The sequence below is a fragment of the Meleagris gallopavo genome, chromosome 6, assembly GCF_000146605.3.
Source record: "Meleagris gallopavo isolate NT-WF06-2002-E0010 breed Aviagen turkey brand Nicholas breeding stock chromosome 6, Turkey_5.1, whole genome shotgun sequence".
Lineage (NCBI taxonomy): Eukaryota > Metazoa > Chordata > Aves > Galliformes > Phasianidae > Meleagris > Meleagris gallopavo.
Window position 1 is genome coordinate 12,138,523 of NC_015016.2, and position 13,636 is coordinate 12,152,158.

The 13,636-nt window shown below is 38.7% G+C and overlaps 1 protein-coding gene across 1 annotated transcript; it reads right to left on the reverse strand.

Moving 5' to 3' along the window:
• Nucleotides 1–365: 365 nt before the first annotated feature.
• RAB18 (RAB18, member RAS oncogene family) lies at nt 366–11,816 on the reverse strand (the record flags this gene model as incomplete). Its single annotated transcript, XM_010712515.2, has 6 exons — nt 366–2,238; nt 3,672–3,738; nt 3,814–3,932; nt 5,518–5,590; nt 6,343–6,404; nt 11,729–11,816. Coding segments are annotated over 6 exons (585 nt in total), but the record flags the coding sequence as incomplete, so codon positions are not given.
• Between the last annotated feature and the right edge of the window lie 1,820 nt (nt 11,817–13,636).

Below are 13,636 nucleotides of genomic sequence, written 5' to 3' on the forward strand. Positions count from 1 at the left end.
AGACAGCTCTGTTTGAAGCCTTACTAAGCAGGCTGTTTCAGAATACTACTCTGTCCCCTCACCCCATCTCCAATTTTCCAGAGAAAGAAGCAAATGACTTCATTCTTCTGCAGAACAATGCCACTATTCAGAGTCCCCTGCAGTTCCTCTCCCTTTGGGAAGAGAAGCTGTCAGATTAGGCAGAATCAGAATAAAAGATGAATCCTGATCCTGTGATAAAAGGATCTTTTTGATACAAACTAAAAATTAAGTCCTTTCCCAATTCAAAGATGTACCCAGACCAGGTGGAAAAATGGATATGGAAGTACTACAGGCCTCTGCCTGCATTACAACATCTGCCCAATATTAGTGAAATCATACCAGAATAAGTTATTCAGAGCTTTAATGCTTCTACAGGTCTCCACTGCCACCAACCTACACAAAACAAGAACCAGCGACCTCAGCACTAACAGTAAGACATGTTCAGCTCACATTCTGCATCATAAAACATTAATACAAATCTAACACTTCAATATAATATGTATGTGTATTTAATAACAATTACATTTACATATTTAAATTATCCTACTACATCAACAATACTATAGATACAATATTTGGTAAAAACAACTAGTCTGGTTAAGTCTCCAAATTTTGATATTGTCTTCAAGCAAGTGTAAAACAGAATAGAAAGCAGTTTCCATGTGAAGAAAAGTGTATTTTAACAGAAGCAGCCAAGATCTGCTGCAAAATACAGATCATGTACGCTGACATGTACACAATACCTTGCAGTAAGAAAAGGCAGTAATTCACTATATTTACAAGAAGTTGCCCAACAGTTCAGTTACTGATTGCACTATAGTGATTATTAAAAAAATAAAAATCAACACAGCATCCTTGTCTTGTCCTTCACAAATCAGAAATAATTTCTCTGTAAGAAATGACCTGGTTTAAATTGCATGTGCTAGAAAATATACAACTCTACAATAGAAAGAGGTTAGAAAAGTTGAATACTGTGGAAAAAAAAATTTATTAGTCTATACAAGTCTTCTGAAACAAACCATTGGCTTTGATACAGTTAATTCAAGTGAATACTCATTGTAATAGTATTTTCCATACAGTAGCCCCAGAGCTTCCCATTTAGTGTCTGTGATAGGAAGTTATATTTCCAAACAGGTAGCCACACAAAGCAGACATAATACAGATCTTCACAGTCATAGTGAGCTACAGTTTGAGATAGTTATAAGCATTTAAGAAAATGAGGCATCTGTACTGAAGAGTGGCAAACTGATTCACAATGAAAGAACAAAGATGTCATTTAGACTCCTTGCCAAAAATGAAGACTTTCTACAGCAGGCCTAGAGTAGACTGCATCATAAAAACCTAGAGTGCAAGAGTACCACAAATTTAGTATATAAATATCACAGGATTAAAACTCCAGTTAAGCCATCAACTGAAGTGATGATTAAAAAGAAAAAAGGGCATCCCTCAGCTTTGCAAAGGAAGCTTTCAAGGCATCTCTTCCAGAAGGTGCTGATATCAATTATGGCCTGTGCCAATTTGTATTTTTGACAGCTCAGCTGAAATACAAATTCAGCATTTACCTCAGAACTGTGTAATTGTGTTGTTTTTAATATCAAAAAAGCATCTGCTAGAAGAGATGAAATGTAACATTTATAGCTTACACTGTTTTCAAGGTCTGTGTACACTACGTAGTTCTGTAATTTCAGAGTATTTAAAAATGAGACAGAAAGCAGACAATGTAGTAATGTGCATGTGTTAGATGGATTTGTTTAGAGTACTTACATGATGGATGTATATAGTCATAAAACTTTTAGTGCATTTGTTCCTGCACATTATTTATGCTACTTTATAAAAACCTGAAGATGGCAAATTGGGCATGCTTACCATAACATTCTCAAACTGGGAAAGCTGCAGAACATTTTTCCTACAAGTGTTCACTGCCATGATACAAAACAAGTATGTGCAAACTGCAAGGTCCCTAAAAATAGCATTTAATGGATTTATTTACAGAAAGATGTCACTATCTGTTTAAATATGCAAAGAATAAGCCTCCCAAAGTTTATAACATAGAACAATATCCACCACAAGCACCTCCTCCATGTCCTTCTTCCTTGTTTGATAATTTTACACCTTTGTTTTGGCTCTCACTCTCCCACAGTCCAGGAGTCTGAATGATTTTTTCAACAAGTTCTTCAAAGGCACACTGTACACCATCACACGTTTTTGCACTTGCCTCTAGAAAAGTGACACAAGAAGTCCAGTGTTAGCATAGCTTCCAATAATTTGTTCAGTACTTCCTCTTTCAGAAAAGTCTTAACCTACCACCTAGATTTACAACTTCTACAACATGTTCTACAACATGTAGCAGTATCATAATTAGCAGGTACGCAGATGTTTGTTCCCACTACTTGCTGCTTTATTAAGAGAACTTTTAGATTGAATGTCACCAGAATATATGGAGACTCACAGTTTACATTTACTTTTGCTGTGGAAAGCACTTCAGTAAGAAGAAAGTTTTCTGCTGCCTGAACTGTAGGACTACTATCACTATAAGCAAAGGACTCCATACTGTAGGTTTCTGGTTCAACCTCCACGATAAAACTATTCTGTTAAAAACTGACCAGGGGTCTCATTTCTCCTGCATTGAGCAGAATTCTTGATAATCTCATTCAGGAATATTTCTTTCATCAACACCACAAAACACTGCTCACTGGGTGTATTAAAAGAACAAACAGAAACCATCTGTAACTATTCAGTTCCACTAAGGCTTGCCCTGTTCTTCTGTACAGTCACACAGACACTTAGCTCACACACAAACATGTGTATTAAGTTTCATGCTTCCTTTTATATTCCATGCACTTAACAGCTTGCACCTCAGTTTTGAGCTTAAATTTTCACATCTGACTCTAAAGCCAAAAATACTGCAAAGTGCTAGACAAAAACATATTAGTTGCAGATGAACACATCTACATCACAGAGGAACACAGAGTGTGTCAGTGAACTGCTTTGCTACTAGAGTCGTCCTATTAAGTACTTCTTGCTGATTCTTACATGAAAGGGTTAACAAACTTGTGCATAAAGAATCAATTCACTATACATTTTTAATTTAATTTTAAACCCATCTCATTTACAGCAAAATGAGACCAAGATCCTTCCTCCGGTCAGGACAGTCACTATCCCATCCTACCCACCATTTACAAGTTAACTATATTCCCACTTCTTTTTACATTCCATTTCTACTCTAGGTTTGTCAAGTACCAGCTCTTTTGCTATACTGAAAGTTGGCTATTAGTACCAGTTTTCCCTGATTCATCTTGCTTCTGTTTGTAACTCAGCAAGTAGGTCTGGACTAAGGGGGGGAAAAAAAAAAAACACTTAACAATTATAAGAAATCAGGCAGAACCTCAAAGCAAAAACAGTTTTTGTCAAACTACAGTCAATCCTGTATTCCACCCTTAACTCTTACTGAGTCTCGAGTATACTCATTCACAGTTAAGCTAGACCATTGGACACATTTAGACAGATTTATGGAAGATGGGTGTAACTTATCTTTGCACCTACTGCAGCTGAGAAACACCACTAATGTGTATAAAACTTCAGTCCTACAGAAGTGCTACTTTCATCAAAACAAAACTCAAGTAAAATCTCTGCAAGTATCTGTAACATACCTATGAACAACATGGAATGTTTTCTTGCAAATTTGAGACCTTCGTTTCTGTCAACTTCACGGTTTTCCTATAAGACAGTATTAATATGTATTATTAGCAAAATATGCTAGCAGAACATTCAATGCAGTTGAACCAAGTTTACCTTATCAATCTTGTTTCCAACAAGCATTTTCACTATGTCATTCCTTGTGCAGTACGTTTCCAGTTCATTTAACCAGTTATCCAGCTTGACAAAAGTATCTCTTCTCGTAACATCATAAACTGAAAGATATAAGCAATATTATTTCAAAATACTTTTTTCCAAGACAGACACCCTACATTAGAACAAGAGCAAAAGTTATGTTTTTTGAATTAGAAAACCAAAGAAACCCCAAGGAATCCAGTTTAGACTTCAATCACCAGCTCCAACCACTGATGATACAAATGCAGAACAACTCTAAGATTCAGCTATGTTTAGACATTCTGGTTTATAGGACAGAGACTATTATCTTCAAAGAATTCCACGTCTGCAAACCACAGATACAGGATACTTACTAACATCGTTACAGAAGATACATCTAGTGGATGTCACCACCTTCTGCACTGAGCATCTCACTTGTATGAGTGTTACTTATACTGCACTGCTGCGGTGCTGACAGAATTGCAGAATCATCTAGGTTGGAAAACGAGCTTCGAGATCATTATGTCCAACCATCAATATGATCTCCCAAGTCTCACCACTAAGCTATGTGCTGTAATGCCATGTCCACACATTTCAACTACCTCCAGTGCTGGGAACTCCACAACTACCCTGGGCAGCCCACTCCAATGCTTTATCACCCTCTCTGTGAAGAGATTCTCCTTAATATCCAATCCAACCACCTCCCCTGGCATTATTTGAGAATGTTTCCTTGCATTCTATCTCTAAGACATCTGAGACAAACATCCTCCATGGTGCAACTTATGTATGAGTAACAAGGTCTCTCTTCAGCTTCCACCAGACCAAACAGCCATAATTTCTTCAGTAACTCCTCATTTTTAGCTAAGAAAGTAAACTGACAACTAATGCCCTCAGCACATTAGCATTCCATTTTACGTAGCATTTTATATGAGGTACAAGTAATGAGACGCACTAACAGCTACACTTCCTAGATCTAAATTTCAGTAGCCAGTGACTACCTAATATTCACCATTTCAAGCACTGAAAAATCTTCTTCCTTCATTCTCCTACCCCATATGTAAATAAGTATTAACAGTTGGTTTCACTCGCAAGAACAAGTGATTTCTAGAGAGTTGTTCAACAAAGAAATAGTAGAGGATTATTTTAAAAAGTCAGAGGGCTAATCTCAACAGAACTTCCTAACTCCCAAATAGCGTTTGCTTACTCTTAAGGCATTCAATAGTAAGTAGTAAGTTCAGAGGCAATACCTAAGGAACTTAAGACATGTTTTGACAGTGTCTTCCTACATGGGGAACATAATGGAACTTGAAAAACAGTACCTATGAAACAAAACCTACCAGGAAGTCTAATGACAGGTTATTCCAAATTAAGCAGTTGGACTGAAGACAATAACTGAACAGTTTAGTGAAGAATCTCTCCAGTCAGAGAAAGCTTTAAAGAGCGCTAAGATACCCCTTTAAGAAGCAGCAGCTTATAAACTCATGCACAATCCCTGTTTCTCAGACCCATGAGACAGACTACACAGTAGCCAGACATAAAACTAAACATCTTTTTGTATAGGAGCTGCTCCACGCAAAGGTCCAAAACTTTCAAAATCAATTAGCATAGAAAGGTTAGGTGGGTTGGTACTCCAATGCACGAGAAAACCATCAACTTATTCAAAATCGCATGCAAAGCTGTACTTACCTAGAATAACACCCTGTGCACCTCTATAGTAACTGGGTGTTAGTGTTCTGAACCTCTCCTGACCCGCAGTATCCTAAAAAGCCATCCAGAAAGTTCTGTTACTCAGAATTTGAGCAGATTCTATTTTAGCTCTCAAGCATCCTACAGAATACACAATATAAGACTCAAAGTAATTTAACATACGCAACAATCTGAATAACTGAATTTACATCTGCTTCTGTTGCTTCACTCACATTAACTAAGATTCTGCATAGTCTGTCCCAGGAAACACATTTAAACTGCCAAGTGCAGTGAATAACTGGATTAGAGAATGATTAGATTATTTCTATTGTAGCATTTGTTCTACAGCTAGCAGGCAGCAGCCAGCCAGAAATACAGCTGTAACACTAAGATTTCATAACAAGCATCAAAGTCTGTGGTAGAGGTATGTTTCTCCCTTCTAACATCTCAGTCCAAAGACCCAGGGTAAATGCAATTTAACATCCCATGACAGAGCTGAAAGAAGTCCGTATGTTTTAAAGTAAATTCAACTTTACATCCTCAAATTTGAAGTGCCAACAGCTTAGAAAAGAACAAGAAAACCCCCACAGCTATTAAGAGTGCTGATTCCTTGTCAAAGTTCAGAGTATTATTTAATCTATCTGAGCAGTACACATGCTGCAGACTTCACATATCAAAAATGTAAGTAACTTCAGGTACTAAAACCCCCATGCCTCCAAATTACCCTCCTGTATCGAATCATTTTACATTAAACAAGTTATACCTTACACAAGCCATCACCATTCCCAAAACAAAGCAATATATTAAGAACAAGACAAGACTTACCCATATTGCTAATTTAGCCTTGTTTCCATCAACTGAAATAGTTTTCACCTTGAAGTCCACACCTGGAGAAGGAAAAAAAAATATGTTACTCCTTCAAATATATACTCCACATGTTCTGAAAATGGAAGAAAAAAAATCAAACTCATAAAACAAGCAGCAGTAAGTTCTATCGGTTACTTCCACACTTTGTTCCCAACACTCATAAGGTTTTATTGAAGGGTTTCTGTAAAAGCCCAATAACTTTATAGTCACTGACTCAAATATTTTATGGAAATAAGGGAAAAAATTCCAACATTAAAGTACACTTGCCTTGACAAGCATTCATGTTTTAATTCAAATGGGTTAACTTTCAATTCATTACTCAAAGACATGTTCTTGAGCATATCACTGGCCTCGAACAACATCCTTTCAAAACAAACAAGGAAGCTGTAGCAAGGCAGGGAAACAGCAAACAAGCTCATCAAATAAGCATAGACAGGGACTGATCTAATACATGACCTCTATCCTGTGAGAAATAATGTTAGATGACACTAATTGCTCTAACGAGCACATCAAATAAGCTCCAGGTTATTTGAACATCTTATAAGGATTCCAGAAGCATTAGGGACTCACAAGTACTGCACATAACGATGGAGACACAGACAGACATCATGGTAACAGCTCTACTGTCGTAGAGGTTGATTATTCATATCATCAGGATTTTATTATTATTTTGTTTTTAATACATGGGAACTAAGAGCCTATCACTTCCCCAAGAAAAGCTACAAACAACAACATGAGGACAAACTTAAAAACTATGGTAAAACAAGTGAGGAAGAGGTCGGGTACAGTTAGGTTTCATTTTGCTCCCCATCAGCCAGTAGCCCTGAAATGAAATATAATAATGTCATTTTTCGGTGGCAAAGACTCTTAATCCCCAATTAAGCAGTAATATAAATCTTTATGCCATGCACAAGTATGGCACATTATTCTGCAGTTATGTTCACAGAAAAGAAGTGCCACCACTAGCTTTCATCTTTTAAATACCAGTTCGTAGAACTTAGTACAGAGCAGGCTTCCATGCTAGCAGATTGCTACAACTGGGTCCTGAAGAACATTCTGTCCCAACAATTTTTCAGTGTTCAGCAGTAACTTTTATGCTAACAATCTCCTCCTCCACAGCAATGCTGTATTTCTTTCCCTGAACTGTGAAAATCACCACTGCTCAGCTAGAACATCTGACTGCCAACAGTACAGATTTACCCATCAATCCAATATTAAAATCTGTAACTGTAGGTGTTACAAATCTATCGGATACTTCACATAAACCCAAAGCATGTCTCAGCAGTTTCAAGGACTTTTTTCCCCTTTAGAGCATCAATTGTGTTTCAAAGCCAGGTTATTGTGCTCCCATTAAGTTAACAGACCAAATGTTCTGTCTGTTCTGCAATTTTCACGTAATGGAAAGTGCACATGCACCTTTAAGTTAGTCTTGCTGATAAGCTTAAAATCAAGAGGTAATGTTTAAAATTTGCACAAGCAATTTGTACAAATTAAGACACTAAAATAGTGAATAAACCCCATGTATTATAGACTGAATTACTAAAAGAAAAAAGCACATTAAAATATATCTTTTCAAGTGATTAAGACACATCAAATATTCTATAAGCAAGACAATTTTTTTTTTTTAAATGATATAAGAAAGCAAGTAGAAAAGTTCAGGCCTCTATAAAATTGTTTGTTAAAGAGAACAAGCAGTGCATTTCTGTTCTGTAAGTGGTTCAGTGAAATGCAGACATGTTCTTGTGACAAGTGTCAGTTCTAAGCTTGCAAGATGAGTTGATGTCAGCTTTCTGTTGTCAGGGCGACAGACAGTGCTTCCCACCATACTCTAGCAGGCAGCCAAAACCAAGGGAGCATGGTCTTATACTGTACTCATGTGTGGAGGCACAGACTGCCCGAGGGATCCGGCACTACACACCAACAGACTACAGACTTACAGTCTGCAAGAAACAGTTCTGTCCCTTTCATGCTGCCGCTGCTCTTAGTCCACCATGCCATGCTGTACTTGTACCAAGTGCAAAGTCAGCTGGAGCACGTTATCTGTGTTAAAGGTAACTGAGAAGCCAGGCATCTGGGAGCTGCGGGACTCCAAGTGCAAGGAAGGCTACAAAGCTAAGAGAGATGTATGTAATACATTACTTCACTTATGAAATAAGGATTGCATTTCATGTTTATCTAGAATCTCTCATACAGAGAGCAAGGAGGCAGGCAAAAGCAGTAAGGACTACAGAAAGTGGTGGGGCACAGTTTGAGATGAAGCCCTGCAACAAGTTTGCCTCAAAAGAACACAAGGAGGACAATGACCTGGTAGGAAGAACAGGACATGGTTAATCCTGCAGAAACTACTGAAGCCGAAATACTTATCCGAATCAGTTCACACTCCTGAGAATAATGCAGGACTGATAGTAAATCCTAAATAATAAAAGCCCTGCAAACAAATGGTTTGAAATTTATATTGCACACAGCAGCTGTAGATTTGTACAGGACACACACTTTTCCTCTTGTCTCAAAAGGAAAGAGACCAGCCTTACTGCAGCCAAGCCTTAACACAGTATTCTCTCTTCCTTTTTTATTCTAAGTAAAAGCCGAAGACATCTCACCCAACTCAGCAGTCAGTAAGCAGATGACATTGAAAGATAACACTTTTTGTAGTCAATCCACACATTTTGGAATCGCGTGGTGCTCTGCAGTCCCACTAGAAAGGACTTCCATCCCCAAACTCAAAGTGAAACAGCGTTTGATCAGCCCAAGAAAACATTCAAGTACAAAACATTCACAAAGTCTTTTGGCATCTCACTGTCTTGCAAACCTCAGTATTTCACATCCAGGATTTGTCCTGTAGCAGTAAAGAATTCTCTAAGAATTCACTCCCAAATACTTCGTCTCTACAAAGAAAGCCTGTCCTAAGAGCTGAAAGGCTGCCTCTCAGTAATACATTCGTCAGAAAATGGAGATGCTGCAGCTTAGCTGCTTTAAAGAAAAAAACAAAACAAAACAAAGTACAACCCAGATTCTGTTCCCTTTTCATTTAAATGGGGGAAAAAAATCCACAGGAATTTGCTATCCCGCAAGTGCTCCACACAACATGTGACAAAACTTTAACTGCTGTTGTGCAGTGTGACAAATCCCAAAGAGAAGGAATCACATCAGGATCTCTCAGCATCTACTCTAGATTTTTCCCCACTTTGCTCTGCCTTTATGAGGCTCTGCGGGCAGCACTGGGCCCAGGCCTGGGGCAGCCAGCACAACAGGGACATGGAAGGGGTGCAGAGGGGGCCATGAGGATGCTCAGAGGGCTGGAGGACTTCCCCTACAAAGACAGGCTGGGGGAGCTGCTCTCATTCAGCCCAGAGAAGAAAAGACCTCTGGGAAGAGCTCACCGCAGCCCTTCGACTACACAAAGATTGATGTTTTACATGGTCTGACAGTGAGCTTGCACTAATGTATGTCATGACTAACTTTTCTTGTAACGCAGCTTCATTTGCTCATGGAAATTTGTGCTTCTTATTACCCAGCAATCAAATGTCACAAACCACAATGCATGATTTCAATATTTAGGTCCAAATTAATAAGATACTGAATTGTGCATCACACAATTGAAGATGAAAAACCGTGGCGCAATGCTACCTGAACTTTTATTGTTTTTATTTAAAACAAGCAAATTAATGTGCATCCTCAATGCACAACCCAATTATTTCCTCATGGCATACACTTGTCAAAGAAAACAGAAGCAGCTTAAGTGACTGTTTTGTCCTTTCTGGGACAAGTTAAAATTGTCCTTTTGGTGATGAAGCACTCAGGCTCAATGGCACATGAAAGCTATCATTTACAAAGTCAATAACAACTCTGAAATGTTGTCATTGCCCTGCTAGGCAGATATATGAGGTTAAGTCAGGGATACTCTGAAAACATCTCCATCCATAAGTAAATTTCAGTCCTTTCTGAAGTTTTAAAATCTTCAGAATAAAAACCCCAATCCCTGCATTTCTGAAGAGGTCAGCATGCTGGTTTTAATTGGGCCAGCACACAGTACTGCACCAGTAAGATCAGCTGGAAAAAAAAAACCACCCCGACACCTACTCAGGAACTTATGCAACACCAATAGGAAAGCCTCAGCAGTGCTCAGTGCTCAGCAGCAACACGTGCCTGTTTACTGCCTCTGCATATGATCATTCCCCAACCATAATATGCTTACAGCAGTGATTCCCACATGACACCCAGCAGAAGCCATACAGAGAAGTAATGCTATTTATTAAGCCTTTTCTTGTCTTAAATTCACTATCACTGCATTTCTGAATGCTGCACATTGAAAGTGCTCCTCTATCTTATTAACATTATTGAAGACTTCTTAAACAAACAGACAAAGCTGACCTAGATTCATATTTTTTTTTTCTTGAATTTGGCTGCTCCTAATCAGAGTCCTCAGCCAGAACTCCGTAGAAGAAGTAAGAAACGTCCTAGAATTGAAATGCATTGTACAGAGAAGTTACTTTTATTTTACATTACTTCAGTTATTAACGTGGCACAAATGGCCACCAAAAGAAGCACAATCAAACTTCTAAGAACATGATGCAACTCTCTACATAGGATATCCTGCATTCCTGCGTCATTTTCCACAAACACAGTTAATTTCACTGTTGGTAGGTATCATATCAACACAGTCATGATCTCACTCCTTTGTTCCCCAACTCCAGTTTCATGGCTCTCTTCAATATTTTTCAATAGTATTGCTGCCAAGGAACTGATTAGTAACTAGAAAAAACATAAAAACATAAAACACATTGTAACTACTTCCCTGTACGGGAAAAGCAGAAGCTACACTGCCTAGCACACTCCAGTACTGTTCAAGTTGCAAAAGTTGACATCCTCTAATGGAGTCCGAAGTATCTTTTAACACTCAAGCTACCCAAATATCGTATTACTCACAAGTTCTGGACTATCCAAACATCTTCATAGCTACTTTGCAAATAAATCAGTAGGAGACATAACAGTCATAACAGTGTTTGTTACAATTCCATTTTAGCCTGAAGTGCTAGAAAAGATTGGCAGATTGTTGTACTAGAGCTTCCCACTACCCATACTCATGACTTACAGCTTTACCAAGGATGACACTTACCAGGTTTTCCCAGCCAAGGATATATTTTACCACAAAGGGGACAACTGCAGCTCAGTACAGACAACACACCAATTACTGCTACATGCTAAACTGTATCCACATCATTCTTTTCTCACAGAATAACAGACATGACTGAACTTCTCTACCGGCTTGGCAAGTCTAAACAAACTGCTATTTCATTCTGCAGTTGGTGTAAATTTTTTTCAGGTAGCATCAGCACATACTTACCGATTGTTGCTGCAAGTTCTGGGTCAAATGTGTCATCTGTGAATCGCAGCAGAAGGCTGACGGGAATGGGGAAAAAAAAAAAGAAGAGTTAGTTATTGCAGCATATTCACAGCTTGCCAAAAGCCTATAAATTACACATCTGAAAGTAATAGCAAGATTACATAGCTAAAGAAAAATCTCATTTTCCCATCCTTACCCTGCAATATAAAACAAAGAAGGAAACAAAATAATACAGTAGTCAGCTGTGTTAGAAGAGCCCAGCCCTTTTCTATACAATCATTAGAGAGTACGCCTCTGAAAGGAGTGCCACTCAAGCTGTCAGATTGGTTGCCTGTACAGCCAGGTGATCTGCTTCTATTCCTCTTTTCCCAGACCTCAGTATGACTGTAAGAATCTCTCAGTTTCACACTGTCTCACAAAGTATTTCTGTAAGCTCAGGAAGAAAATTCCAAGTCATCTTTTTATCTAAGAAATAATTCCTGGAATTAGGCGTGCAGCAGAATAAGGACTACACCCATTAGAAAAAGATAGACACTGAACAGCAGAAATAACTCCAAATCATTTTACAGTTTTGTATCATTTCTGTACATGACAGCTTTAACATATACAGCATTTCTCCCTATCCACAGATGTTTGTTACCAATTAAACAGATGCAAGCAAAATTTACTCCCATATTACAGTAGTAGGGTCCTTCCTAGAAGTATCCATAAGCCACAGCACTTGTACCAAATGTAAATATTTTGGCAAGACAAAGTTTCTTAGTACACTATTTCTTTTTTTAAATCAGTAACCTTATTCATCTGTGGTGAGTAAATATCACCATGTGGCAGACAGCTGCTGGCTATGACTGACAGCTTCTGTTCATTTCCAGGCTAGGGAAACAAAACAAAGCCTTGTTTACTTTTTGGGAGATGCTATTTAAGAGCAGCTATTTTTGTGACAACCAGAACTAATTCTACTAAAGAAGGCAAAATACGGAACCCTCATACTGCTACTAGAACAAAAACATCAGTTTGTAAGCCTGGAGAGCTAAACTCAGCCAATCTCTCATTCTGCCATTATTTCATACAGAGATGTCTTCTATAAAGCACAGCACTGCTGCAGAGTCCAGGTGTACAGCGTTTGGATGAGAAGTCAGGACTTCAGCCACATGCTATGTCAGACTAATCCAAGTACAGCATCGAATACATTCTAATCAAGGAACAGTTATTTCTTCTGTTTTGAAGAAATAAATTTCTGAATGTTTGTTTATGCACTTGTGTGCACTGTGTGTCACATATCCACATACAAAAGGGTAGATTTCTTTTAGTTGAGAGAATCTCAAGTCATGGCTATCACGAGAGGCCTACCACACCTGGCTGTTGATTCAGCAGCTAACAGATTTATAATTAATAGGGTGTTGCTTGTTTTCTCCAATTAGCAACTTATGGGTTACTTAGGGCCATCGTAGGAGATTGATCTTACATGCAAAAAAAGAAAATAGTAATAATCAACATAAGAAGCGTGGTACGTTCCCAGATTACCTACACTCATAAATCACTTACTTTATTAAAGTCTATGGCACTACCAAAAAAATAAGGAAAAAAATAAAAGACAAAAAAAGGCAGCTCAGACAAAAGATGCGACAGCGATGTGGAACACCTGCCCCAAGGACTTGGGAAAGCGCACCAGGAGAACAGTAACAGAAGAGTCAGCGGCAGACCGACTTCGATCTGTACTTCAGTGCCCCCATCCCCTCCGTCAGCACCGGGACGCGTGTGCGATTACACGCACACGTGAGGATCGACCCCAAAGCAGCAGGAAGATGAGTAAGCACAGCGATGACGACAAAGGCTCAGAGTGCGCAGGGAGGCCCGAGTCCCCGTGTCAGGGTCCGCAGGGCTCGGCGGCGCCTCCGCCCGGCGCAG